This window comes from Punica granatum, chromosome 8 (genome assembly GCF_007655135.1).
Source record: "Punica granatum isolate Tunisia-2019 chromosome 8, ASM765513v2, whole genome shotgun sequence".
Classification (NCBI taxonomy): Eukaryota; Viridiplantae; Streptophyta; class Magnoliopsida; order Myrtales; family Lythraceae; genus Punica; species Punica granatum.
In genome coordinates this window covers 8,873,905-8,901,524 of record NC_045134.1, presented here as the reverse complement: position 1 = coordinate 8,901,524, position 27,620 = coordinate 8,873,905, and the positions used below count along the sequence as shown (strand labels likewise).

The 27,620-nt window shown below is 40.9% G+C and overlaps 5 protein-coding genes and 1 non-coding gene across 9 annotated transcripts; 5 read left to right on the top strand and 1 right to left on the bottom strand.

Annotated features, from left to right (window-relative positions):
- On the top strand, positions 1–106 carry LOC116189686. The gene has a single exon (XR_004152457.1). It is a non-coding gene; the product is annotated as a small nucleolar RNA snoR103 (small nucleolar RNA).
- Positions 107–470: 364 nt separating this feature from the next.
- LOC116188603 (eukaryotic translation initiation factor-like) lies at positions 471–5,540 on the top strand. Of its 4 annotated transcripts, none has more exons than XM_031518060.1 (8): positions 471–700; positions 913–1,103; positions 1,554–1,730; positions 2,396–2,496; positions 2,628–2,715; positions 2,806–3,156; positions 3,884–4,126; positions 4,327–5,540. In XM_031518060.1, exons 2-8 carry the CDS (start codon positions 1,086–1,088, stop codon positions 5,248–5,250), a joined length of 1,902 nt encoding a protein of 633 aa, XP_031373920.1. In that variant the 5' UTR covers positions 471–700; positions 913–1,085; the 3' UTR covers positions 5,251–5,540. The 4 variants fall into 4 exon arrangements, with proteins under 4 accessions (XP_031373920.1, XP_031373921.1, XP_031373918.1 ...); XM_031518061.1 differs by having other exon boundaries at positions 910–1,103; XM_031518058.1 differs by having other exon boundaries at positions 471–796.
- Positions 5,541–9,224: 3,684 nt separating this feature from the next.
- Positions 9,225–15,599, top strand: LOC116188345 (probable protein phosphatase 2C 60). Its single transcript, XM_031517633.1, has 11 exons — positions 9,225–9,564; positions 11,031–11,149; positions 11,248–11,311; positions 11,904–12,012; positions 12,331–12,484; positions 12,659–12,784; positions 13,012–13,135; positions 13,438–13,514; positions 13,729–13,781; positions 14,688–14,742; positions 15,085–15,599. The coding sequence occupies exons 2-11, from the start codon at positions 11,033–11,035 to the stop codon at positions 15,316–15,318; spliced, it is 1,113 nt and encodes a 370-aa protein (XP_031373493.1). The 5' UTR covers positions 9,225–9,564; positions 11,031–11,032; the 3' UTR covers positions 15,319–15,599.
- A 571-nt stretch (positions 15,600–16,170) lies between these two features.
- LOC116189171 (nuclear nucleic acid-binding protein C1D) lies at positions 16,171–18,788 on the top strand. The gene is made up of 5 exons (XM_031518718.1): positions 16,171–16,643; positions 16,747–16,802; positions 17,256–17,310; positions 18,195–18,275; positions 18,355–18,788. The coding sequence occupies exons 1-5, from the start codon at positions 16,439–16,441 to the stop codon at positions 18,561–18,563; spliced, it is 606 nt and encodes a 201-aa protein (XP_031374578.1). The 5' UTR covers positions 16,171–16,438; the 3' UTR covers positions 18,564–18,788.
- A 326-nt stretch (positions 18,789–19,114) lies between these two features.
- Positions 19,115–20,162, bottom strand: LOC116189172 (early nodulin-like protein 3). Its single transcript, XM_031518719.1, has 2 exons — positions 19,873–20,162; positions 19,115–19,755 (listed from the first exon to the last, which is right to left on the bottom strand). Exons 1-2 carry the CDS (start codon positions 20,045–20,047, stop codon positions 19,397–19,399), a joined length of 534 nt encoding a protein of 177 aa, XP_031374579.1. The 5' UTR covers positions 20,048–20,162; the 3' UTR covers positions 19,115–19,396.
- Positions 20,163–23,364: 3,202 nt separating this feature from the next.
- LOC116188019 (transmembrane 9 superfamily member 9) lies at positions 23,365–27,312 on the top strand. Its single transcript, XM_031517121.1, has 7 exons — positions 23,365–23,610; positions 24,584–24,748; positions 24,849–24,958; positions 25,038–25,146; positions 25,226–25,338; positions 25,440–25,590; positions 25,853–27,312. The coding sequence occupies exons 1-7, from the start codon at positions 23,479–23,481 to the stop codon at positions 27,008–27,010; spliced, it is 1,938 nt and encodes a 645-aa protein (XP_031372981.1). The 5' UTR covers positions 23,365–23,478; the 3' UTR covers positions 27,011–27,312.
- The last annotated feature ends 308 nt before the right edge of the window (positions 27,313–27,620 follow it).

Genomic DNA, 27,620 nt, shown 5'->3' with positions numbered 1-27,620 from the left:
CTCGAGTGTGTGCTCCTGCAGTAAATATGGACGAACAGTAAATGTGTGGGCTTTAGGTGGGCGTGCAATGAGTGAAATGCTGCCCATAAAGATCTACATGACAGGCATAAACACAATTTACTCTCCAAAGCTTGGCTCATATTTGCGGAAATCGGTATCGAGGATGATTTACAATTGCTGTTTTACGTGATACAGCAGGTAAGGTGTATCCGATGCCAAGGTCTTGAGAGCATCCAGTATAAGCCTGGACCTGCCCTTGCGACTGCAAGAGGTATATTGGTTGATTAATATGCATTTGGTGGCCGTTTTGGGCTTTTCTCTTTGTCAGTGGGCTGGCCCAAACCTTTTTTTAAGTCCACCCACTTATTAATTATAACATTAAAATAATTATAATTAAAAAAAAAAGAAGGAAAACACTGGTGCAATAATTAGAAGGAAAATTCGTTCGTCCTGTCTTTTGGCCTTTTTCAGCAGACGACTTGGGTCTTCGTCAACTCTTATCTAGATTCTTACGCTTTTGACAACCTTGGATACTAATGGATTCGGGTCCATAACCATTAACCGTGATTTCCAATGTCCGAGATCTTGTAGCACTTACCAATGAGCCCTATCGATTAGTATTATATGGAAGAAATCAATTCTAGACCCTAATACAATTAGATCTGCTCTTCATAGACAAACTTGGGATTTGCGATCCCAGGTAAGATCGCTTCAGGATCATGGAATCCTTTTCTTCTAACAAAATTCTTGTGGATCTTTGATAACATTTTCTATATGGCCTCTATAATTTGATAAGGTAAACTCTTGTAGCAACCCAACTTTAGATTTTTCCCTTTTATCTCTGTTTTCTGTATTTTCTGATGTGGAGGTGCCTTCGACTTCACTTTAGCTAACATTCTTCTACTATAGCAGCATCCAGTTTCTCAGGGCCGATTATTTTGAGGTCGACAGTCGAGATTGGCGTGGTCAGTTTGGTCAGTTATTGGCCTTTGGGGCCGATGGTTCCGGGGAAACTAGTTATGGCAATGAGGAGCAGTGGATAGACAATCGCTGAGGCCAACTGAACTTCCAGAAAGGATCTAACAATGTCTGGCAACGAACGGGTAATAACTGTCCGTTCCCGACAAATTCTTTCTGTATTTAGTTCACAGATAAATGAGCTATAATGAGTGTATGAGAATCGTAGATGTGATATCTCCGCTGCTGGGTTTGTTTCCAATGGATTATTCAGATGGAGTAAAATTTGGAATGCTCAGACCCCTTTTCATAATTCAGATGAAGGGTCTGTCATTCATTGAGGTCTGACCCATGAGGGAATTTTCTGTGTTGTGCCCTTGGGCACATGCTCAGGTTGACCTAATTTAGAGTCAAAACTCTATTATTTACTGGCCTCCTCCAGGAATGTATACATTCCAATCTTCCATACTTCTATAAAAATTCTTGGGGATCTTCGATAAATATTTCTATAGTTTAGATTTTTCCTGTTTATCTCTTCTTTCTCTATTTTTGTGTGCTGTACCTTGGACTTCACTTTAGCCGATATTCTTTACCAGCAATGCCGCTTTGAGGTTGACAATCGAGATTGGCGTAGTCGATCTGGTCAGTCATCTGCCTTTGGGGACACTAGATCACGAGAAACTATTCATGGCAGCATGGAGAAGGAGATACATAGTCGCCAAGCCCAATTGAACTTCCAGACAGAGTCCACCATTATATCCGGTAACCTAGGGGTAATAATGTTTGATTCTGACTATTCTTCCTGTACTTCATTCAGATAAATGAGCCATACAGCTGAAAATATTTTCTGCTTTTCAGAATCATAGATGTAATTTTCCCAAACGATTATTTAGATTAGTGCAAGTAAAATTTGGAATAAGATAAAAAAAAAAAAAGTCTCTCATTGAGGTAGTTCACAGCAGAGCATGCATGAGGGGTATTTCTATGTCCTGCCCTCAGGCACGTGCTAAGGTTGACCTAATCTACATTTAAACTATATCATTTACGTACTGCCTCTTCTTTTGGAATGTATACATTTGATTGGCGGAAATCCAGAAAGAACTACTCAGCGGAGTATTAATTTGAATGATCTAGAATATGTCAATTGTCAAATGCCTCTTTTCTTTTAGGTTCAGTCCATTTATATTATAGGCCTGATTCGCTGCAATTAGATGTTTAGGTACATATCAACTAAGGAAACGGGGTTGGTCTGTGGTCTTACGGCATGCTATGCACGAGTTTTTTTTTTTTTTTTTCCCTCTCCTGTATTTTCTCTCTTTCAAATGATGATATAATATCATCAAGGAATTGCAATTCACTATTTTTACATCTTTTTTACTTTGCCTTTCTTTTTTCTCCATCACAAACAGCATCTCATGCATAATCTCTGTAAATGTAGGTTGGGGCATCTCCTGGCCTTGCGAAGGCTGAAGTTCCATGGTCATCCCGAAGAGGAATCATCATCTCTGAAAAGGAACGTGTCTTGAAGACAGTAAGAGGGTACTCACATCATCATCTAAAGTAGTTGGGAATTCATTTTGATGAACCGTTTCACATTTTCAATTTTGTGCTTTCTTTCGCCAGTGACATTTGAAATTATCGTGAAAGTTTCTCGAATTTGTTCGTTGCAGTATTTTGAACAAACTGACCCCAACGAAGTTTGATGTTCTCGAGAGTCAACTTATGCATTCTGGAATTACATCTGTGGAAATTTTAAAGGTTCTTATACATTTGTCTCTAGTGCATCATCTTCATTTGATGATTTTCCCAGTTTTGACATCATAACGAGGTGGTTTCATCATCTTTCAGGGTGTAGTCTCGTTGATACATGATAAGGCTGTTCGGGAACCCATGTTTTGTCCAATGTATGCTCTTTTGTGCTCCAACCTTTGGTACCAGCTTCCCGAATTCCCAACAGACGAACCTCACGGGGGACGAATTACTTTCAAGCAAATCCTCTTGAATAATTGCCAGGAAGCATTTGAAGGAGCATTTCAACTTAGAGCAGAAGTAAGGCAGATGGCTGCCCCGGAGCAAGAAATGGAACGAAGGGAGAAGGAGCGGCTAGTAAAGCCGAGAGCGCTTGGGAACATACGCCTCACTGGGGAGCTCTTCAAGCAGAGAATGATTACTGAAATAATTATGCGCCGCATAGTTCAGGTCTGCGCTGTGATTGGTAAATTTGCATTAGGATTCTTGCCCTATTTGACTCTAGATTAATGGGAAAAATAATTTACTGGGCGCTTGATTTTGGAGTAGAGTTATACTCTACTCTATCCCATGAAATGGAGGCAAAATAGTTTGGAAAATTGTTATTAAAAAATTGATGGTAATAATGGTAAAGAAAGTATGTGAGAGAATTTATTATAAAATTAGAGAAAATGACAAAATAAAGTAATGAATAGTTTAGAGAATTTAGTATTAAAAAGTTAGTTGTAATAATGGTTAAAAAAAATATATGAGAGAATTTATTATTAAATTGAAGAAAAAATGAAAAAGTAATTATAATGTTGTTGAATTGAGATAATAATAAAGTGGAGTGGAGTTGAATTATATTTTAAAAACCAAACAAGTCTTTCCAGCTTCCTCTTTCAAAACATAGGAAGGAAAATCGCAAGATTTTCTGAGCATCATGGCTGGAATAGTGCAATCTATCATTTTTCCTCTACCTATCTTTAAAATGATGTATTCTCCAGTCTTCCATAACCAAATGGAGCAGATATTGGGTGGATATTACTCATGACCGGTATATTGGTTGTTACTCATTCACAGTGGATGAGTAGAACTCGTTGATTTTTTTTTTTTGAGGGAAAAAGGGAGGGAATGTGAGGCAATTTCAAGGGGATGTTTTTTTGCTTGATATCTAACTCCGGATAATCTCGGGCAGGTGCTTCTGGGACACGATGACAAAGTCTGCCCAGCTGAGGAAAATGTTGAAGCAATCTGCCAATTGTTCAATACGATTGGTAAGCAGCTAGACGAGAGCTCAAGATTTCGCGTGATCCATGATAAGAACTTTGACAGGTTGAAGGAGCTGACATCAAATCCTCAGCTGCCCCCCCGCTTGAGGTTCATGGTGCAAGATGTCCTCGACCTACGATCCAACCATTGGGTTCCAAGGCGAGAAGAGGTTGGATAGACTGAGTACTTGTATATATCTCTCTCCTGAAATATTATTGCTTGGTAACTGTACTAAGAGAAATTTGGAGCTTTAAGATTTTGTCAAGAACAAGACCGGTGAAAAAGTTCAAGATCCGGAGTTAATTTATAGATCAAATTCGATGACGTCGATTTCAAATCTTGTCATTTCTTAAATGTCTATTTTACCAGGTGAAGCCCAAGACCATCTTTGAAATTCACTATGAAGCAGAGAAGAATATGGAGGGACCCCCGAGCTTCATGGTAAGCCCCACAACAGGAGGAATCATGCCTGGGATGCCCGGGACGAGGAAGCTGCACAGAGGACTTCATACGGATAATTGGAAGGTTCCACTTTTTAGATCGATGCCAAGTGGTGCAGGTAGCTCTGGATCCACTGTTGCCGTTCATTCTCCTTCGATGGGCAAATATCCATCTTTCGACTCGAAACTCCTGCCTCAATCTCTAGGAAGTGGCGACATGTTGGCTTTGAGAACGAGTCCCTTGTTGCAAAGCAACGGCCCTTCTCCTCGAAAGTCCAATGTAACTATGCTTACTCCATCCACTTCCCGGAATCAATCAAATGCAGCTTCAGCTACAGAGATGTGTCCTGTCAATCTCCGTCGGGAGAAGACTGTCTCTCTTCTGGCAGAATACTTCAGCGTTATAACTCTCGATGAGGCTCTGATGTGTGTGGAGGAACTGCAGGCCCCCGCCTACCACCCCGAGGTTGTGAAGGAGGCGCTCTTCCTAGCCCTCGTGAAGATCCCGCCCCGAGTGGGCCAAGTCTCTGAGCTTCTTGAACTCCTTTACAGCAGACATGTCTTGACAGCAAAAGTTATAGAAATGGGCTGCATCCATTTTGGTTCGCTTTTGGATGATCTGAGCATTGATCTGCCTAAGGTCCCGAGTAGTTTCGGGGAGGTCATCGGGAAGTTGGTTCTATCAGGCAGCTTGGATTTTAGAGCCGTGAAGGAAGTACTCCATAAGGTGGACAACAGTCGGCTCAGAGCAGCCATTTTGGATGCTGTACTGCAGAGCTTGGTCCCGGGGCAAGGTCTGTTAGAGGCACAAAATGAGGAGGTTCAAGCTTGTAGAGATCTGCTAGTCTCTTGAACAGATTGGCAGGGAACTAATCAACACTCTTGCAGAGCTTAACTGTACCTGTTCGGATGTTGGTTTGTTTGTCGAAAGTGGGAACTTATATTTCTCGGTGATGTTGAACATTCGAGTATTCGTATCACGGGACGCTCGGCCCGAGCTGGGGAGTTTTTTGTCCGAACCAATTCATGTACGATGAGTGATTATGAAGTACTGGATATAGCTTGAGGACATGTACACATCTTAGTGCACGTGCTCTCTTCTTTGGCCTTGAATACGAAGAAATTCTTCGAGTTTCCTGATAATCTTTTATTCTTTGACGGTTGAAAGAAATTGAATCTAAGCGAATGACCATGTTTGATTGAGCTCGATCTACATTACGAGCTCTATTATATTGGTTCAGCTCTATCTAAACAAGAACCACGATCTCTTGATGACATTAGGTCGAAAACATGTTTTAGATGGGGATGATGTTATTCGTTATTCTTATTGCTTATGGATATGGACAAAATTTCGAAAAATTCTGAAAAATTAGAATGCTATATGACATGGTTGCGATGATCGAGCGACCATAATTGCATGACTAATATCGGCAAGATCCAAAAGGGTCAAAATTTAGCGTATGTTTGGTACTGAAGGAATGAAAACAAAGGAAAAGGAGATGTATAGTTATAAGGAAGATTATGATCCTAATCAAATGAAAATTCTAAATATCTAATAAAGGGATATAGGTAACCTACACATGAGTATCGAGTTTGGAACTTATTGGTCACTAGGCGAGGGTGTGCGCCACTACGCTACACTTTTTTTTAGGAATTATATTTTAGTTTATGATTGGCATTTAGAAATGAAAAAAGAGAGGGAAAAAAAAGGAAAAAAAGAAGAAGAAGAAGAAACAAGGGATAGAATACGAAAGAGAGGATTGAAATAAATTATAGTATGACAAAAATGGAAAGAGACCGAATATGAAAGGATTGAATTATAAGTGTATGTTTACTAACCATCGTGGGGATGTCATACGGCCGTGGTTGTCACGAGCGAATTGTTCAAACCCTAAGGTGTACGTTTAGTACGAAAGAATGGAAAGATCAGAAAGACGAGGACCCGAAACAGGAAAGACTCGAGAAATAGAAAAATGAGACGAGACTGGAAGTTGTTAGGTATGCATTTCTCTAAGTGGGCTCAATTGAACAAGCCTAATGCATCACGGAGTTGACTGTCCCATTTGATTTCTCATCATCTCACAAATACAAAGACACAATCTGTCGATTTAGTTCAACGCCCTTATCATACCTCATTGAATAATCATAAAATTCGCCCGATCATTTATTTACTTAATAAATTATCGATTTCCTCATACTTATTTTTCATTTTTTCTTTTTTGCGTAAGCCGTGAGATATTTTGAATACGTTTATTGATCGAGACCAATTTGGTTTTGAGTTTCGGTCTGTGTCGGTCAACAATATTTTTCTCTTTGACTAAAATGGGACCACTATTGACTTCACTGTTCGCCCACTGGAACAAGAAACAGACCAGAGTTGGCACCCACCGTTCGAGCAACGCTGGTTCGACTCTTGGAACCAGAAGGAAAAAAGTTAAAAAAAAAAAATAGTTGACTGAAACTGAATTAAAAATAAATTAATGTATTATCTATTATAATTATATTGAAGAATGCGGTTTTGATATAATTTTTTTTCATTATTACCCATCGAAAAAAATACATATAATTAATTTTCAATCATTAGATTTAAGAGTGTATTAATAATCCCGCATTACCTCCAATTACCTTCGAGTACTTCTAATTTTATAATTCTCTCGACTCGAATTCTTGTCTCTCCGCTTGCCGATATTTCTCTTTTCCTCCACTTGCTCAATTTCTTTTTTCATTATTAATTCCATAATTTAATTTTTGATGTTATATAACATAACCTTTTCTAATATTCTTCATATAAAAATTAGTATACATATTTAAGAATTGCAAAAATAATTATACTCTGTAGTGATTATAAAATGATAAAAAAGTAAATACATCCGATTGTAAATCATATAATATATGCATGTCACGCCATATCAAAATACAAATTAAAATTTTCTGGGCTAATATTAGAAAAGAAATTACAATTCAAATTAAAGGAAATGTAGTAATGTACTATTACATTTCACGATTCTGTAATCTGCATCCATCAGAACCCCGTGTACATGGGTCTAACACTAGAATTAAAAGTGCTCCCTCATTTAACACTAATTTCTCTCTAAGCCCTTAATTCCCATTTTATTACAAGATGAGCCTCTTCTATAACAGCTCACCTCGATACACGATCACGCCGTCAGTCTATTAGTCCTACCTCCCGCTTGCAAAAACCAACCTTTTGTTACGTGCTCTTTTTGTTGATTTTTGCACGTATCGGCTTCTTATTGTGTTCGCTGGTTCAAACCCATCAAGGAAGCCTTGAGTTCCTTGGTTTGATTACTTAGGGCCCTGAGCTGTTAAGGATTAGACTAATTATGTTTGGTGGTTGTGATTGTTGGTGGGATCATGCACTGTAATACCAACTCGAGATACCCTGACTACTCTACATTATTATGGAGTAGATTTTCTTCGTGAATTTATGATGTCCTCCTTCTCGATTTCTATTGGGGTCCACGATGAAATATTATTAGCAGGTAGTGATCGGAGCTAACGGTAGCAAACTACAATTGTATCCGTTCTTATTTAATGTATCTCCTATTATCCTTTGTAATTTGCCCGACGGATGAACCGTTTGTTTTAGCTCTTGTAATTTCTAATCGAGTATTTTACCTGTATATATTTTTGCCGTGGATTAATAAAGGGTCCACTTAACTGCTTAACAAAAAAAATACACGTATAGAAACCGTTTTTATTAATTCATAATAGACATTAACTTTCGACGAGTAACATGTACAACTTAGTAGGTCAGGATAAATCCGGACGGGCAGTACAGACATAGTAATAAATGTCCGAGATATTAGATCGAGAGTTATTGATTCGTGACCATGCATAGCCCACCAGGATAACGATTCGACTTACGAAGGTGTAGCTTTCGTCCTCTTAGACTCAGAAGAAGAAGAAGAAGACCTGGAGCTTTCGCTGCACTGTCTCCACTCTTCCATAGGTCCAAAAGAACCTCTGTGATTTCATTCCTTTCCTATCGATTTCATCATTAATGAAGGATGTCTCGGGCGTTCTTCCTCGTCATCGCGCTCTTCTGAACGTCCATCTTATTTTCGGCCGCGGCCTATCTGGAAAAAGGACTGAGAAATATTCATGACCGAAATTCGAACATCATTCCAATAAGAAAATGGCAGAGTGGAGGAGCAGATCAACTCCTGTCCACGATGATGAAGACCTGAACTACTCTGGCGATTTGCTCGATTGCCGGATTGACAGGTGAATCCGTCATGGTTATTTTATCGCACGTACTGCATGTCTATAGGTGTCGGTGTTCTAGACAGAAGAAAACATTGAGCAGGTCCCGTATGTCGCACGATGGCTACTAGCATTTGTTGTTCTGTTTTTCAACAGAAGACTACTGGAAGACGGAAACAATATATAAAAGGGATCATAACACCGTTATATCTTTTAATGAGATTACGTGATGTATTTAATTAATTAATTAATATTATTTTTAGCAGAGATTAATTCCCCTTTTTACGTTAGTAAATTTTATTGAGAAAATGGTTTCGATTTTAATAAGGAAAAAGAAAAAACAAAGACTTTTCCAAAAGAAAACAATCCTCCCCCCGACAATGTTTCGGATATGTAGTAAGGAAAATTTCAAAACTAATTAAAATAAAATATCTGAAAGTGGATAAGACAGGTACAACCCTTTTTGTATACTCCAGGTGTACGGATGGTCTACAGTCATCTACGTGGGGCCCGCGATCATCTCTGCAGGTGTACGATGCACCCGGTCTATCGAGCTTTCTCCCCTTAGTTTTCCAAGTAATAATTCCATCGCCCGCCACGGACAAGTCCTTCCGCTCCAAAATTCGCTTCCAGATACTCCCCCTCCCCCCTCACACTGAGATAAAGAGAGAGAGAGAGAGAACGTGAAGCTCACGCGCCCCCGCCACCAGCCGCCGGAGCCACCATCCTTACGATGATGATTCGATCTCCTCACATGGCGTTCACCTGAGGAACTTTCCGGATTCTCCCCCTCCGATTCAGGTCCGGCTGGAGTTTGGACTCTTCTCATACTGCGCCTTACTGGTGGTTGAACTTCAAGGAGGCAGCCGGTTACCACTCTCCTTCCCCGTCTCAGCTGTCGACTCCTCGACGCCGGCCGTACGGCACCTCAATCGCGCATGTAAGTAAAACCAAGCTGCAGAGCGGCTTGAATTTGAGATTTTCTCGATCAGTTTGGCTTGGGTTTCTGACCAGAGCACGGTCTTCTCTCGCTTTGATCACTGAAGCTCGGCTGCCTCGTTCTGTTTCCCTGGACATATGTGTTCATATCTCGGGGAGGATTGATCTGATACACGAGGTTTGCCAGTATGTATGAGTAGGGGTGTGCATGGTGTACCGGGTATACCCGGAATCGGTTGGAATCTAGGATAGGGTCCGGATAGCTCGTATTAAAAATAAGGTGGGTTTCGGGTATTAAAATTAGGAATCGATGAAAATCGATTCCGGTTTCGATTTCGATTCCTGCCTATAGGGTGCCCGAAACCGATTATTTATTAAAATAAAAAAGATGAAAGAGTAAATTTATTGCCTCCTCTAATGAATCAGAACAGATGTATTTTATTGTGTTAGATCGTATTATAAATGTTTAATTTTATTGATGAATTGATGAGACATATGTATATATTTTTTGTTATGAATTAATCTAAATCTATGTTATATTCTATTTGGCGTGATTACTGATTATATATGTGATATTTTCGGTTTTATTTAGCGAAAAAAAATTTACAAGTTTCAACAGAGTGTCCGGAACCTGTGGTATAGTATAGATTTCGGGTAGGTTCCGGTTTCAGGATTCAACAAGTTAAGGTCCGGTTTTAAAATTTTAGAATTTGTCTCTTACAGGGTAGGGTCTGGGTATTGTGAAAAATATAGGGTACCCGGAATCGATCACCCTATGTATGAGTGAACTAGATAGCGAGCTAAGCCGGTCGAGTAGGACTGAGTAGGGAGCTGAGCTAACGGAGTTTAGAGGTCCGACCAAGGATTTTCTACACGCCAACAACTCTGAAGCTTGATTTGTGAGTGTAAAGAATGTGGTTTTAGGCTTGTAGTGTATCACGGCTGCTTGTTCTTTGAATGCGTAGTCATTTGAAGAATTCTTGTCCTGTGTTATCTAGATCCGTCCATGTCCTTGTGTTGTTGAGCGCTCTACTCTCGAATTGTTTAGCCTGCAGTTGGTGTTGAATTCGGTAGAGTCCTGCAACTGCGGTAAGGTGATCTTGGTAATTGCTTGGGCGGCAATTCGAAAAAGATGAAATTCAAAGAGTAGAAAGAGGTGGAGAAAAAATTTTACTACATATTTCTACTATGTAATGTGGTGGCAAAATTATGACCGGATGAAGTTTGATTGGTATGAGCGGTTTTCCCTTTCGGTGCATGATCGTGCTTTGTTAATATGATGGTTGCCTGGGCTAGTTAGTAATCATCTCGTGTGTGTAGTAGTGCTTCAGGGAATTACACGTGAGGCTTAAGTGATCAGTGGTTTTAAATTGTTTAGTAAAGCTAAGTGTGGCATTCCATAAATCTCCGGAATGGGAAAGCAATTAGTCTGTGAATTAATTTGAGTTTTCTTTGTCTTGTCTCTAGAGATGGGTGTATACCTGAGCACTCCGAAAACTGAGAAATTTTCAGAAGATGGAGAGAATGGTCGGGTTAGATTTGGTTTATCATCCATGCAAGGATGGCGTGCAACTATGGAAGATGCTGTGAGTATTCCAGTAAACTAAAATTTTGGTGAACTCACCTTATGATGGTTGTGCGGTTGCTAATCTTGCTATTTGCAATGGTTTATGTTTTTTGCTAGCATGCTGCTTATCCCGATCTGGACTCTAACACCTCATTCTTTGGTGTTTATGATGGTCATGGAGGTAATGAATCTTATGAATGTTGTCTCTTTTCACCGCTTTGTTGAGCGATCCTCTCATGCGTGCCTTTTCTGAGATTCGTTTGCATCCTGATATTGTGAATTGTGGATGTATGGCATTTCAACAGAGTATCTCTATGCAAATGCTAGGTTCGGTTTTCCATGCCTAAGATATTAGTATACATTGGCTCCTCTTAGCATTTTCTGAGGGTGGGCTTTGAATTCTGTATGCACAGGGGCGGAGCCAGGATTTTCATCCAAGGGGGGCAAAAATGTTACTTGATATAAATAATACATAAATATTTTTTTCGGGGGGGGGGGGTAAAATACTAATTTTACATAGAAAAACTTATAAATAAACATACTTTTGGGGCAAAATTTTAAAAAATTCAAAGTTCAAGGGTTCACGGGGCAATGGCCCCCCCTGCCTATACATTGGCTCCGCCCCTGTGTATGCATATTATATTATACGACCGGTACCATCATTGGGAGGAAACTTCCTTCTTCATCATATGCAGATATATAAAAATTATTCTGCTATCTTCTGGCCCAATTGCATGTAAAGTATTATGCTCAGTTGAAGCAACAAATTGCAGGTAAAGTGGTTGCAAAGTTCTGTGCCAAATTTCTTCACCAGCAGGTGCTAAAGAGCGAGTCATATGCAGCTGGAGACATAGTAACTTCGGTTAAGAAAGCATTTTTCAGGTCTTGGCACCTTGTTATCTTGAGTTTTTATTTCTTCATATTCCTATACTTTCACGTGGCGGATCTCTGCATGCATTTGGTGGATAGGCAGTTAATTGCTAGAAAAAAGTGACTGCCTAGGCTGTTGGATGGATTTCCTGGCCACACTTTTTGGCATGGATGAGAGGGTGATATATAAGTTGAGTTTTCCTCTTCCTGCAAGAGAGCTGTAGCTCCTAGAATTTAAGACAATCTATTGGATTCAACTTTAACCTCGTGGCAACATGTGTACGTGATTTGCTTCTTCCTTTGATCTAAATTTTGCCTGTTATTGTGTAGAATGGATGAAATGATGCGTGGTCAGAGAGGGTGGAGAGAATTAGCTGTTCTGGGAGACAAGATAAACAAATTTACTGGAATGATAGAAGGGTTGATATGGTCTCCAAGGGGAGCTGATGCTAATGAACGGGTGGATGAATGGGCTTTTGAGGAGGTAGGTGCAATTAGCAAGTGATAGAGGATTTTTCTTAGTAGTTATTGTTTTTCTGGGTGGAGAGTCATTCAACATGATAATGCATCTTACTGATTTATTATCTTAGCTCCTATTTTATCTTGGTTACTTTGTCTTAAACGTATAGTTTTGAGCTCATTTTCCCGAGTATGGCAGGGTCCTCATTCTGATTTTTCTGGACCAACTTGTGGAAGCACAGCCTGCGTTGCAATCATTAGAAACAACCAACTTCTTGTTGCAAATGCTGGTGATTCTCGCTGTGTTATATCTAAAAGGGGTCAGGTAATTGTTGGCACTATTCAAGAGCTTTTGCTTGCGGTTGTTTCTTTAATATTGGTATACTACAATAATAGCATACATAACTGCACTGTAGATGATAACTCATGCTGCCTTATGGAAATTCTGTTAACAACTGATGATCGCTATTTAGATCTGGAGATAGATATCTGCGTATGTGATGATTATGGAAATATGAGCATTGTGTAGTTCATTTTTGGTTCCTTTGATAGGCATGCAATCTTTCTCGAGATCACAAACCTGATTTGGAGGCAGAAAAGGAGAGGATAATAAAAGCTGGTGGTTTTATCCACGCCGGACGAGTTAACGGAAGTTTAAATCTCGCTAGAGCTATTGGTACTTCTGCTTCCTGCTTGTCAATGTTATGTTCTCAATGTCTCTTTCCACCATCAACTCCTTTACTTGATACCATATGTTGGCATGATTTCAAACATTTTTTTTTTTGATAAATTGAAACTGTACTCCTTGATACTTATTTTGCTTATGATCGTGGGGAAAAATGCGTTTTGTAACTTGCTCAAATTGCGGTAAAAAAAAATAACTTGTTGAAATTGGAAAGTTGTATTGCTGTTTCGGTATTAGCATAGTTGTCTTTGAATGCATTTTTGGTAGATTTGCATCTCATATTACCCTTGCAGGTGACATGGAATTCAAGCAAAATAAGTTTTTGCCTGCTGAAAAGCAAATTGTTACGGCCAATCCAGATATAAATGTAGTGAGTATATTTGTCAGGCATCTCCCTTTTTCTTTTTCCTTAAAAAAATGGAGCTCACCACCAACTTAGGGCAATTCTATCTCTTAAATTAGATGAATTCTTTCACTTAATGAAAAAAAGCAAACTTTTGTTTAGTATCACTTCCTCTCTGAATATATGGAATATGTTGTGTTTTCTTATATTCTGAATATCTTTTCTGCTGTGCACTGATTAGGTTGAGCTGTGTGATGATGATGACTTCATTGTACTAGCGTGTGATGGTATCTGGTATGCATCTAACTTTCTTCTCTGCAATGAGGAATTTATTAATTTCGAAGAAAATATGTAGAATTGTGCTAATATTAATAGAATGAATTAACATCTTTAGGATTTAAAATTGCACTCTGAAAAGTTCTTTCTTGGGTTCTTCCAAATAATGTCGTTCATTGTACATCAGAGTCATGAGATCATTTGAAGAGTATGCACCCATTTCTAGGGACTTTTTACCTTTGGGAACTTCATTTATGCATTTGGTTTCATTTGTCTTCCCTTAGGCCTTTTAGGTGGAAGATTTTCTCTGTCCTTGTGGATCCTCAATATAGTTTGGTTAGCCAAAGTGATCTTAGCTGTAGGTTTATGGTTTTTTAGAAGAAAAGTGAGGTTTCAGTCAGGACGTGTGAATTTATATTTCACTTGAATTTGCTTAAAGGAGTAAATATCTGATCAAAGAGGGGGATCACTTAGAAATGTGCAAGAGTTGACTTGTGCTTGCTCAAGAAACTTTGCCAAGTATGGCCATGGCCATCTGTAGAAAGATATAGAATTTCGAAAAGTCGGTATCGTTTCAAAAAGGTTAACTTAATGAATGTCTTTTGAGGCACTTGTGATGGAGTTGGTAATTTGTGGTACTGGCAATTCATATTGGTACATTAGAGCGTATGGACATCAGGTTTTAAAGGATCTGCCAGTTGAAATAGAGCGAGTGAAATTGAATATGAGCCCAAATTAATTTCTCGCTTCTCAAGAAGCCACCGAGCTTGTCACTTGTAGGTGAAGAAGTTGCAGCCTCTCTCGAGTGGTTTCTTGTGCAGGAACCAATACTTTTGCTTCTGTTTGCTTCTAGGACGTATGTTTTCATGCAATTTTTACGTTTTAGACACGCGATGGTTATTTCATTTTCTGTTGTGGTTTCAGGGATTGCATGTCTAGCCAGCAGCTGGTGGATTTCATACACGACCATTTAAAGTCGGTGAGTGCATATCACACGGTTAAATTTTTTAATAGGCATATTATGCTTGATTCGACCGATTTTGTGTCCTTAAATGTTAGTATAAAATATTTAGGGGTTGGTTATTTAGAATCAAAACTGAGCGTAAGGAGAGGAAGAAGATGGGTAAGGCACCTATTGGAAGAGCAGTTCCTGTACCTGTTCTTGCTGTCCATTTAGCCACTAAGAAAATTTTAAGTGACTTCTCAAGCACTGAAGCCCAACTGCTTTTGTGCCTATGAATTTAAGGTTTCTGATCCGTACTTGATGTTGTAATTTGGAAGGCCTTAGTATTGCGTTCTCATACCAAATCGTACTTTACAGGAAAACAAGCTCTCTGCAGTGTGCGAGAGAGTCCTTGAACGGTGCTTGGCACCGTCGACACTCACCGGTGAGGGATGTGACAATATGACGATGATATTGGTCCAGTTCAAGAAGCCCATTTGTCCGTCCTCGCAAGTCGAAGACGAATCCTCGCCCTCTTCTAAGCCTTCTATCCCCGAAAAAACCCCAGAAGATAATAGTTTGTCCGGACCCGAGAAAATTGAAGCAATGTAATGCCGCCCAACATGGGATGATTCTGTTTCAGGGAAATCCCCGCCGACATTTCCGTAGTTGTCATGACTGTACATTTTCGTCGATGATGATCGTGCTTCGGCACAGCATGTGATATGCTTGAACATCATGCACCGGCCGAATATAGAACTGTACATAGGATGGTGGTGGGCTCCCGGATGTTACTAAGCCTGCGAGATGGCACCTTCTCGTTTGGCTTTCCTATTTTGCTCTTCTTAGAATGCCTGAAGCAAAGTGTGATTTCTTCCCCGGATTCAGTTTCATTCAGTTAATCTCGCAACGATCTCACATTACTATATAGCGAATTGAATTTGGCTAAATCAATAGAAATCGGAAAACCTTCGTTGATAAATAGGATTAATTGACAATAAGTTTTCTTCTTTTCTTCTTTTTTTCGGAAATAATTGATGCAAACTTTGGATCATACCCGTCTTATCGCAAGAAAAGTTTAGTTCACATTGGCGCTTCAGAAAGTCGAGGACTGAGGGCCTAACAGAGAAGATGATTTCGACTAATGATAGGTGCAAAGCGAACTAGGTATTCATATCGTAGTGGAAAAATCCAATTTTTGCTGGATTTCGCATTGTAGTTTACGGCGCTTGCATCGATTATAATCACTTTCTCGGGAAAACTTTTTAATCGCGATCGCTAAAGATTTCACATCAGAATCGCATGGAGTTTTCAGATTACAACGAGATTACTATTAAACACGACCATCTCGCATTTCTTCCAGTAATCCATGGAAAATGATTCCGTGATTGAGTTTGTTATTACATTTTCCGTATTTAACAATGCTCGAACCAAACCCCCCAATTTCTTGCGGTTTTAGGGTTTATTGCGTCACTGACAATTTTCCCACAATGGAAAATAAAATTATTTCGTCACGGCAGCCGCGCCCTACGCCTACCGTCACTTCCGCTTACCCTCTTAAGCCCTAACTCCAGACAACGTTGCGAGAATCCGAACCCGAAAACGAAACACAGAGAGAGAGAGAGAGAGAGAGAGAGAGAGAGAGAGAGTGTCCTGCGAGAGAGAGCGACAGACACCCGTACGACCTCACCGTCGCTGTCCCGGAGAGCGAGAGCTCGTTCAGGTACCGGCAATGGAGGTGGAGTCGGGCGACAGCATAGTACCGGAGAATGTGATGGACTCGGTGAACAGAACCTCGGCCGACTTGCAGCGCCTCAGCTCGAGCTTCCCCGAATTCCTCTCCCTCACCGACCCCGACGTCCTCACCCAGGTGCACCCGCTCCAGCGCGCCCAGGCCATGCTCGTGCTCGCCAAATCCGCCACCACTCTCTTAGCTCGTAAGCATCTCAACCCAAGCTCGAGCTCGAATCGCTAAGCACTAACTTGTCGAGCGTTTGATTTCGCATGGAATTAATGTTTGAATTTTATGTGTTTCTTCAGTGAGGTTGAGGTGCACGGGGGTTAATCCTGCTGACCATCCTATCAAGTCGGAGCTGGTAAGTTGCTGACATTAATTCCTGAATTCTCGCCGTCTTTTCGGACGTTCGAATGATTTTTCCGGCTTTGATTTTTTGCGACTTTGAATTGTGAAAGTTGCTCGTTTTACCTGCTCTGGCCATTATCGGTGAGATGGAATGAAACAACAAAGTTCATCAGAAGGTCCTTGTTATTGTGAAATGACATGCTTTCAGATTGATGATAGACCAGAATCCTGCGAGTGAGATTCGAAATGAACGCGGTTTAAGGCATGATTAAAGCGTAATGAAGCTTGCAATCAACTTGAATTGGGATCCATTTCCACGAGAGTAAAGCTCAGATTAAGAATGTCATGTTTTCTGCATTTAGTTGTTTCCTTTCGATTCTTCTCTTTGTTCAGAGGGCATTCAGTAGGTTTCCTCTTAAATCTGGGTTGCCTATTTGATATTACTTTTGTCTTGTTTTGTATGCAGGAGAGAATAAGCTTATATGAAGCCAAGCTTGAGCGGTTAATGGATTTGGACAAAGGTACCCTCTTTTAGCCTAAAAAATTTCCTTCCTTGTTAATTCTGTTCTGTTTCGTGGCGATTGGCAAAGCGACACACTTCTAGTGGAATGACTGAATGTACCTTCGTTAGTAAACCGAGGTTGATTACTGAGAAATGCCATTGCAACTTAGGAACTGTGCCATCATATGCTGAATTTGTATTATAGTGGTATATTTGATTAGTTTCTTTCCAATTTCGAAAATTGATAAGAAGATTATGGGTTTAGCTGAAATTAAAGTTTTAAGATAGTTTTATTATATGATGAAATCTCATGACCAGTAAAATGATTAGGTGTTACCTGGCAACGCGTTATGTTATATAGGAAGATTATCGGAACTAGTGAAATGGGAGTTTTAGAGAATTTTAAATGAACATGGAAATTGTTGATGGCTAACTGGGTATGTGTTGGCTGGAATCTCCATTTTTGTCGACTATAATTTGCTCTTCCAACTTAGGGTATGTACTTCAATATACATTCATGAACAATTACATTATAGTTAGGCATGAATGATACATGTAAGAGTATTTTCTGCAGTATGAATTTATTAATGATAGATAAATCGACAGGAGAATCTCAAACAAGAAGTAAATAATGCCCTTCCCTTTTAAGTCAGAGCTTCCTGATATAGTATGGCATGTATCCATGACATGCTGATTGGTTCTCAAATTAAAAAGGGGGGAATCACAAGAGCACCCCAAAAATAAAAATGAAGGAAAAGAGTCAAAGCGAGGGAGCTGAACTACACTAAGACATGAAGTTTTGCACTATAATATGTGTTTGATTATTTGATTGATGAGCATTTGATGTGAAGTTTGGCCTGAATTCATCCATGACTGATACGATAATTCTATTTAACTTTGTAGCGCCCCTTCGACCTTCAACCACCTTAAATTCTCAGGCAGCAAACCGCTTCATTGAGCGCTCTTTGCCCCATCTTACCCCAGGTGTCTCTTCAGCGACTTTCTTCGTGGGAGCAACATTGTTGATACACTTCCTTGTTTGACTGAAGAGTTGGTTTTGCAGATCAGAGGCAGAGTATGAGGGATGTTAGTAGAAGAGAGAAAATGAGGAACATGCCTACACAGAGGAAGAGAAAGTATCAGTCTCCTGAAAAGCCATCTGTTCAGGCTGCTACCAAAGAATTTCTCGAGAAAGCTGCCCGCGAGCTTCTAGGTGACAATAAAGGCAGTCTGAAGGGCCCTCTTGTTGAAATCTCATCGGACGATGATTGATCGATCAATGGTCCTTCATCAATTTGGTGACAAGCCCGTTTCAAAGCTTTTTGTTTGTTAAATAGGCGGGTCCTTGTTTTAAAAGGTTAGAGGCTTTGCAAGCAAACTTTTGACATTTGTAAAGTAAATTCATAATTGCCTTTGGCAATTAAGATTTTCTTGCAGGGTCGAATAGGGGCAATGATTTTATTAAAGTTCTTTATTCGATTATGGTTTTCTTGACTATGCTTTAAAGTTGGTTTCCTCTGATTTTCTTCGTCGATGCTTTGAAGTTCGTTTCTTCTCTCTCACTCTCTCTGCTGGGAGTTTCGCAATGTTGCAGTGAATCCATGAAATGTCTGTCGACTGCGGTGTGACTTCACGATATATGTCGGCCCATACTGCACCAAATTTCAATGAGTGTCAAAAATTCCGTTTATGTTTGCTTTTGATGATGTTTATGTTTGTTTTTGATGTGTTTCACGCCTCTGCTTTCACTATTAGGAATTTCTGAAACTAAAGTTCAGTTTAGAGGCCAAAAGAGTGAAATTATTAAAGTATAAATAAATTAATTAATTTCAATGAAGATTTCAGTCTAATTAAGTATAGACCCTTACAAATGAATGAATCATCAAATAATAGTAATCTCAATCCCAACACCTCCAAGTCACCCCCCAAGCATAAGCCCTTTCACTGAAAATTAATTATTAAAGTATAAATTAATTAATTAATTTCAATGAAAATTTTAGTCTAATTAAGTATAGACCCTCACAAATGAATGAATCATCAAATAGTAGTAATCTCAATCCCAACACCTCCAAGCCATATAGAACCCCCCAAGCCTAAGCCCTTTCTCAGAACAAGAAGCCCAGCACCAGAACCCCAACTGCCACCAAACCTCCAAGACCCCTCTTCAAGCTCCCGGCACCGCTCGTCGGAGCAACAGCGGGCCCTTCGAGCTCAGCCGGAGAAGGAGCAGGGGAGATTCCTGTGTACCTCCTGTGATTCTGAGACAGGACCACCACGATCAGCTTCTCTCCCTTCTCGCAGTGTCCCTCAGCACCGCTGATGAAGTAGTGCGGGCCTGACCTTTCCAGCTTCACGGTGTTGTTCCCGCCCTTGTACTCCTCGATTGGGCTAGTGGTGTTGCAGCTGAGGTAGCCGTCCCTCGTCACCTGCAGCACCGAGTCTTTCTCTCCGTCGTACTTCCACACTGAGAGAGCCACAAAAAGTAAGAAACTCAGCGACAAACTCGACTCACAGCTAATCACCCAGGAACATGGAGAATTCTAGCTCGTCAAGGGACGGGTATGAGAAATGGAGAACTTACCGAGGGAGTCGCCGACCCGGAAGCGGGAGCTAGCAGCCCAAGCATTGAGGGAATCGTCCTCGGACATCGGGATCTTCCAAGCACCGGCCTTCCCTCCGACCAGCATCTCCCGAGCTTCCGAAATTGTTAGAAGAAGGAAGACAAGCGCCAAGGAAGAAACAAGAGAAGAAGCCATTGGAAGATGAAGAGGAGAAAAGATCAGCTGCAAGCCTGCAACTAGCTATTCGTCTTCTTGTTGCTGCTGGAGGCAGAGAAGCTGGGAGTGAGTGGCTGTGTGTTGGAGACGGAAGAGACGATTACTGCTATTTATATATAAGTGCGTTGGGAAGGGAACAACTAGCCGTTGGCTTTGGATACTGAGCCCTTCCCAACGGTCGACGCCTGACAGAAAGCATTGCAGATAGGAAAAAGGTTTCAATCTGTTTCTTGGGCTCTCTTTAAGCCCAACAATACGATCACCTGAAGGAGATCGATGCTATCGAGCTCGAGGGTGCGTCTGCGAGGGAAGGAAATGGAGGGATTCGGTTATAGAAGCTCATGTGTCCATAATCGGGATTATTCCCGAGCAGTTTTCTCCAAGAAGAAACTAAGCGTGAACGGTGTAGGATTGATCCCACTGGTGTAAGGAGTATGAAGCATGGATGACTACAATATATGGTATATCGAATGTGTATACGGCGCAAGCACTGTTTCCACTGTTAAAGATCTTATTGAGATCTACATTTGAATAAGAATAAAATACTGTCGCTGATCTCCTGAAGATGTAATGACTATTGATAAGATAATTACACCAGACTGGACCCGACAGATCCGTGCCGGCTCACCGAACCCCTCTTGCCCCACTGTTGTCGGTAGCCCCCGAATAGGCCCATCAAATATCACGTGCGTCCCCCACTTTCATGTCCTCGCGAAGCCTCCCCCGTCAAGGGAGGCCTGTGCGAGCCTCACAAGTCCAAGCGGGCCTTCCACCCCCTTGGGAGGCTCATCGAGCCTCCCTTGACTCGGGCAGATAAATTTCCGTGTCCTCCCGCGAGCGGGACTAGACAGTCGCAGAAAAATGGACTCGGCCCGACTTAATGGGCCCAAACCCAAATAACTATCGATAATGACTTAGGCATAATATCCAACATCTCCTTATAAATACTAATCCTACACTCATGTGCAAGTGAGTTGACTGTTTATATATTGTGATTTGATTCCTCTCTCTAGTAAGACTCTTGACTTGAGCTTCGGAGGGGGTTCTTTGGAAAACCTTCCCGAAGAACGGACTCGGCCTGACTTAATGGGGCAAAGCCCAAAGAACGATCGATAATGAATCGGGCACAATCTCCAACATCTCCTTATAAATACTAACCCTACACTCATGTACAAGTGAATTAATTATTCGTATATTATGATTTAAATTATCTCTCTAGTAAAACTCTAACATGAGCGTCGGAGGAGGTTGTTCGGGAAACCTCCTCCAATCCCCAGTTGACCTTTGTTTCCTTAGTCCAGGGCATTCAGAGCAGTAGCTGTCAAACATGTGAGATTGACGAGGGCACGAGAAGTGGAAGACAAGAATAGAAAGAGATTGAGTATCCATCGGGTGCAAATTCGTCATGGTAAAAGAATATTCCCTGTCCCATATTTTTCTCCACATCAACTATGATATTGCATTATATATGTACTCTAGTTTATTACGATGGAAAAGGCTATTGGTCTTATTGGACCTTGTCATATATAGGCTAACTTGACACATTTTTAATGGGCTAATGGGCCATATTGAGTAAAAGAACACGACATGCTAGCTTTCCTTGCCTTGATGAGCCGATATGCTGATGGCACGGCAGAGTAAGACTCAGCCCGAACACTGACCCCGTGTTATCATGCTAGGCGAGGCTGTGAGAGATTGCGGGGTCATACCATAGCCATTTGCCTTTGCGTATTTACGGAGGCAATGTAGAATAGTCTTTTTGGGAAAAAAAAAAGGAAATAAATATATAGCACTTAGCAAATAAATATTTAACAAATAAAGAAAAGGCCAAAATGATATAATAATATCATAATGATAAACCCATAAGACGGGGGAGATCCGTCCAATCGTACAATGGACGTTCCCTCTAGACCCTTTGAAACGCGTGGGATCTGTCGGTGTCGGTCGCATCGTGTCCAAACAATCCCCTCCTCTTTACTCCTCATTTTATTATTGTAAAATCTTTCCAAAATTCACTATAATATTTAAAATTCAATAAGTCTGAACTAATTCAGTTTGAATTAAATTTACTTTTAAAGAAAATTTTCATAATTTTGAATTTTCTCTGCTCGTAAGGGTCGAAGTCGTGATCATATTTAATATAAATAAGCTCGAAATTTCTCGAATCAACTTATGTTAGAATTTTTTTCTTATGAAAAACTTATATCAGAATTATTATAACTTTTTATCAAATATAAAAAAAAATTATAATAACAGTCCGAAAATGATAATACCCATTACTATACCGTCTAAATGAGCACTGCAGGGCGGCCAAAGATTTGGATCGTGAGAGGTGAATTGTCCAGATCAGGAGACAAACATGAAACATCAGTAATTTTATTAAAAGAATTTTAAAATATATATTGACTTTCCGGATACTGGTCCTACATCGAATTATTAGAGCTTCTTCTAAGTAAAATAAAGTTGGTATCAATCATTGTTAAAAGATTGCATAATTCTTTATCTTCCAGTTCCTATATAGAGCAAACAATTTTTTGCCTCCCGACAACATGGCACCGTCCGATGCAATATTACTGTGCTTAGGACGATCCTTACGGAGCCAGCCCGTCGAGGTACATAAAATTAATGTGCCGTGATCAAGGCCAAGATTGTTTTAGTCGATACGGCAAGTTAGTCCTTCAAGAGTCGTATGCCAGTTGACCCTAATGGCTCATGGCGAGAGTCCAATTAAGGTTACATATTGCACTTGATCACATGTTCACGGCCAGTTTGCTTAACGCGCATGCCGCGTGAGCCGACCCATATTTCGTTACCCTTGGTGCTTCACCCAACAAGATAATAGTCCATCTGGCTCGATCTGCCAATTTTATGTCATTTTTGAGAGGAAATATTTATTATAAGAAACTTTTAGATAATCCTATATATATGATGGGACAAAATTAAATAAAATAATTAGGGTAGGATTTTTTTGTCTATATAATTCAATTTTTTCGCCTGTATAATTCAATTGATGCTTTTTTTTTTTTGCATTTCATGTGTCGAGATAGCAGAACTGAATTTTTTTTCATATTTTATAGTAATTTTCATTTATTTTTCGGGTAATCAAAGTAATCTTCATTTATAAATCAAGCAGGCTGTGAATCGCGAATACCCTCCGCGGATGACGGATCGACCCAAGATCCAAACTCGCCGTACCCGTACAACCGGACGGACAGAAAACCCGACTCGTTTAAGCGACCCGACTCGGCCTCTCCTCTCTCTCTCTCTCTCTCTCTCTCCCCGCGTTATATTCCACACAGCACTCTTGAGATCTCGAAGCCCACCACACCAACACAGACCGCTTCTCCAGATCTACATCTCCGTCTCTCTCTCTCGCCCTGAGGGAAGAAGAAGAAGAAGTAGCTTCTCTCATGGATCCTCGCAGATCCCTCTCGTCCCGTCCACCGGCGGCCGTCTCCTCAATCCTCTTCCTCTGCCTCTTCCTGATCCATGGAGCTCAGTCTTTCTACCTCCCCGGTGTCGCCCCTGAGGACTTCCAAAAGGTCAGCTCTCCATTCGCATGGCTTGATTAGTGGTAGTTTTCGCTCTGGGTCTGAATCCGGTGGCGCCCGAATGTGAGCAGCTTGATCCGGCGGTTATTGGCTTGGATCTGACCGGATTTGGCGTCAGTTTTGGTTCAGTACTGCTAGTTATACTTGGGGGTTGGAGTGGAGATTGCTGATTAGGATGGTTAGATCTTGCATGCAGCCTGCAGGACGTCCTTTTGCGTCCTGCTTTTTCTACTGATTGAGGAAATATTGTATTTTTTGCCAAATTGTGAAGGAGATTCACTATCAGCTCGGATTTCTGATTCTTAATGAGTGTTCTCTGACAAATGAGAAATGAGAAATGGCGTTAAAAGTTGATGCTTAGCTAATGGAGAGCTGAGATCCTTGAAGTTTCTGTTGCTCGATTGTTCTGACGATTCCTGTCGTTTTTGTTCGATAGTTCGTGATGTATTGTCTGGTAAAAAGAATTTCATTTTGTGATGCTTGACGGGTAATGAGATCTGGGAGGTGACTTCACATACAATAAACAAAATGGTTGATGCTTTAAAACTGGCATGCTATATTCTAGGCTCAAAATTCTTGCTTTATTTATTCTGTGATAATGCTGACATGGTGAAATATGGGCTCTGCTCTGCTGTGGCTAAGGTTCACCTAGAGTGTTATTTGATGGGTTGATCTTGGTAGATATTGGTGCAGTAGGAAAAGATGTGAAAATAGGGCATATGCCGGCATACACAGTCATGCAGTTATGACTGCAAATATGACCATCTTTCCTTTGGTTGTCCTGTGACCCAGTTGTCCCAGATCTGAGCACCCCCCATTTTTGGATAATTCAATTCTATGATGTTAATTGCACTTTGTAGTTGTTACTGGATCAAATTTTTGGTAGTTTTTAATATTGAATTATGGGTAGGACCGATTGTTAGGAGGAAAGTCTAATCTTACTTCTTATCGTCCTTGAATGCAGGGAGATGTGCTGAAGGTGAAGGTGAACAAGTTGACTTCGATAAAGACACAGCTTCCTTATTCGTACTACTCCCTTCCACATTGCAAGCCAAAGAAAATAGTGGATAGCGCAGAGAATCTTGGTGAAGTGCTTCGTGGTGACCGCATAGAGAACTCTCCCTACACGGTGATGTTTGGTTTATTCAATAAGTTTTTACTAATATTCAGAAAAGCTTTCACAAATATCTATTCTGCAACTCTCACTGATGGGATAGTTGGATTTGCAGTTTAAGATGCGGGAACCGCAGATGTGCACTGTTGTATGCCGGCAAAAGCTTGACGCAAAGCAAGCAAAGGACTTGAAAGAAAAAATCAAGGATGAGTACCGTGTAAATATGTAAGCTACTTGCACGCCAATTGGATGCGTAATCTGATCTGCATCTGGTAAAAGTTGCTTATTATCTATATTGCAACAGGATACTTGACAATCTCCCCCTTGTTGTTCCAATCCGGAGGCAAGATCAGGAATCTGCTCCCATTTATCAACTTGGTTTCCATGTTGGGCTTAAGGGACAATATTCTGGGGTATGGTCATTACCTAAAAGTTCTGGATAGACTCCACTATTTGTGAAGTGTTCTAATTCCTCGTGGTTATATTTCACAGAGCAAAGAAGAGAAGTATTTCATCCATAACCATTTGGCTTTTACTGTGAGGTATCACAGAGATATGCAAACTGATATGGCAAGAATTGTAGGATTTGAGGTTAAACCCTTTAGGTCAGTCTTCTCGCATCCCTCCCTCCCTCCCTCCCTCCCTCTAATTGCTCGAATTCCTTGTGAAAATATGGTATTTACGCATTGGCTCACTGGAAATGCAGTGTTAAACATGAGTACGAAGGCCAATGGAGTGACAATACTCGTCTGACTACATGTGATCCTCATTCAAAGCATACAGTAGTCAATTCCAACACTCCTCAAGAGGTGGAAGAGGGCAAGGAAATCATATTCACTTATGATGTTGAGTTCAAGGTTAGTTTCTGAACTTCTTTATCCTTTTACTGTAGAGAATCTTATTTCCTAACTAAATTACTACTTGAGTAGTCAGTCGGAAATCCAAAACATGACATATGTATTAGTTAGCCTCTGTTAGATTGATTGGAAAGTTCTTTGGTAACAGGCATTGGATCGAAAATATTTTTCCCAATTGTCTTTAGACACCTCACTGTGAGAGTTTATTTTCTTGGCCAACTAAGTGATCGCTTGACCACTCTCTATCATGTGAATCTTTCAGGATAGTGACATAAAGTGGGCATCTAGGTGGGATACCTACCTTCTTATGAGCGACGACCAAATCCACTGGTTCTCGATCGTGAACTCTCTGATGATTGTCCTCTTCCTCTCTGGGATGGTTGCCATGATAATGTTACGAACCCTTTACCGTGACATTTCCAAGTACAACGAGCTTGAGACCCAGGAAGAAGCCCAGGAAGAGACTGGGTGGAAGCTAGTCCATGGAGATGTCTTCAGACCCCCATCCAACTCAGACCTCCTCTGCGTCTACGTGGGGACAGGCGTGCAGTTCTTTGGGATGATCCTGGTCACTATGACCTTTGCCATTCTTGGGTTCCTCTCTCCTTCGAACAGAGGTGGTCTAATGACTGCTATGCTTTTGCTCTGGGTCTTCATGGGCATTTTCGGTGGGTACGCCTCTACCCGCCTGTACAAGATGTTCAAGGGAACTGAGTGGAAAAGAATAGCTCTCAGGACCGCACTCATGTTCCCTGCTATTGCCTTCGGAATCTTCTTTGTCCTGAACGCTCTTATCTGGGGCGAGAAGTCTTCTGGGGCTGTCCCCTTCGGTACTATGTTTGCTCTGGTCTTCTTATGGTTCGGAATCTCGGTCCCTCTTGTGTTCGTTGGAAGTTACGTGGGCTTCAAGAAACCGGCGATTGAGGATCCCGTGAAGACTAATAAGATCCCGAGGCAGATCCCTGAGCAGGCATGGTACATGAACCCTGCATTCTCAGTTCTGATAGGAGGGATCCTCCCGTTCGGAGCAGTCTTCATCGAGCTCTTTTTCATCCTGACATCCATTTGGCTCAACCAGTTCTACTACATCTTCGGCTTCCTATTCCTCGTCTTCATCATCCTCATCATCACCTGTGCTGAGATCACCATCGTGCTCTGCTACTTCCAGCTCTGCAGCGAGGACTACCTCTGGTGGTGGAGATCTTACCTCACCTCGGGCTCCTCCGCCCTCTATCTCTTCCTCTACGCAACCTTCTACTTTTTCACCAAGCTCGAGATCACTAAGTTCGTTTCAGGAGTCCTCTACTTCGGGTACATGCTAATTGTGTCCTATGCCTTCTTTGTTGTCACTGGAACCATTGGTTTCTACGCTTGCTTCTGGTTCACAAGGCTCATCTACTCGTCGGTGAAGATCGATTAAGCAGTCTGTCGGGGCAAATTTCAGACCTTTAAAGGCCAGTCCTTTTTGTAAGTGGTTCCTCGTGCTCTCATGTGTAAGCTTCTGTACTCAAATTTTTGAACGGCTTGACAGGATGGTTGATTTCGTCATTATTAATCTTTCTTGGGCATCTGAAAGAACAGAGTACTGCTTCAATACGAGTACTGCTTCAATACGAATTAGGGACATACTACTACTGCAACATTGTCTTTCCATATTGTTAGTGCGGATATGTAATGCTCGGAAATGATTTATTCATATTCTTTTTCATTTTGGATCTGCCATTGACATTTCTCCCGGGTGGTGTTGAATTTCCTGCGTAGCATTTTGCATGTCGGGCATCGAGTTCAATCTCAGTCTAAATGCTGCAGTGGATATCATACTTAGAGATAATGTAGGTGACTGTCAATCGTAATCTGACACATTAATACGTTAATGGCTGTACATAGCGGTTTACCAGAGGAGAGGGATTGAATTATTTTGAGCTCAGAGGTCAGCTCAAAGTCAAAATGGTAGGGCATCATTTCTCTTGCAGTGCTAATTCCGTACTGATGGGTCATGATCTCATATGCATGTTTATGTTTAAACTAGC

What these genes read in the sequence shown, in the direction of transcription:
- LOC116188603 (XM_031518060.1), top strand. An exon ending in CATCTGTGGAAATTTTAAAG is followed by an intron (nt 2,716 to 2,805) that starts GTTCTTATACAT and finishes ATCATCTTTCAG; the next exon opens with GGTGTAGTCTCGTTGATACA. An exon ending in GGGTTCCAAGGCGAGAAGAG is followed by an intron (nt 4,127 to 4,326) that starts GTTGGATAGACT and finishes CTATTTTACCAG; the next exon opens with GTGAAGCCCAAGACCATCTT.
- LOC116188345 (XM_031517633.1), top strand. Translation starts at nt 11,033, where the DNA reads ATGGGTGTATACCTGAGCACTCCGAAAACTGAGAAATTTTCAGAAGAT. An exon ending in GTTAAGAAAGCATTTTTCAG is followed by an intron (nt 12,013 to 12,330) that starts GTCTTGGCACCT and finishes GTTATTGTGTAG; the next exon opens with AATGGATGAAATGATGCGTG. An exon ending in CTAGCGTGTGATGGTATCTG is followed by an intron (nt 13,782 to 14,687) that starts GTATGCATCTAA and finishes TTGTGGTTTCAG; the next exon opens with GGATTGCATGTCTAGCCAGC.
- LOC116189171 (XM_031518718.1), top strand. Translation starts at nt 16,439, where the DNA reads ATGGAGGTGGAGTCGGGCGACAGCATAGTACCGGAGAATGTGATGGAC. An exon ending in CGCCACCACTCTCTTAGCTC is followed by an intron (nt 16,644 to 16,746) that starts GTAAGCATCTCA and finishes GTGTTTCTTCAG; the next exon opens with TGAGGTTGAGGTGCACGGGG. An exon ending in GTTAATGGATTTGGACAAAG is followed by an intron (nt 17,311 to 18,194) that starts GTACCCTCTTTT and finishes TTAACTTTGTAG; the next exon opens with CGCCCCTTCGACCTTCAACC.
- LOC116189172 (XM_031518719.1), bottom strand. Translation starts at nt 20,047, where the DNA reads ATGGCTTCTTCTCTTGTTTCTTCCTTGGCGCTTGTCTTCCTTCTTCTA. An exon ending in CCGGGTCGGCGACTCCCTCG is followed by an intron (nt 19,756 to 19,872) that starts GTAAGTTCTCCA and finishes TGGCTCTCTCAG; the next exon opens with TGTGGAAGTACGACGGAGAG.
- LOC116188019 (XM_031517121.1), top strand. Translation starts at nt 23,479, where the DNA reads ATGGATCCTCGCAGATCCCTCTCGTCCCGTCCACCGGCGGCCGTCTCC. An exon ending in CCCCTGAGGACTTCCAAAAG is followed by an intron (nt 23,611 to 24,583) that starts GTCAGCTCTCCA and finishes CCTTGAATGCAG; the next exon opens with GGAGATGTGCTGAAGGTGAA. An exon ending in TTAAGGGACAATATTCTGGG is followed by an intron (nt 25,147 to 25,225) that starts GTATGGTCATTA and finishes TATATTTCACAG; the next exon opens with AGCAAAGAAGAGAAGTATTT.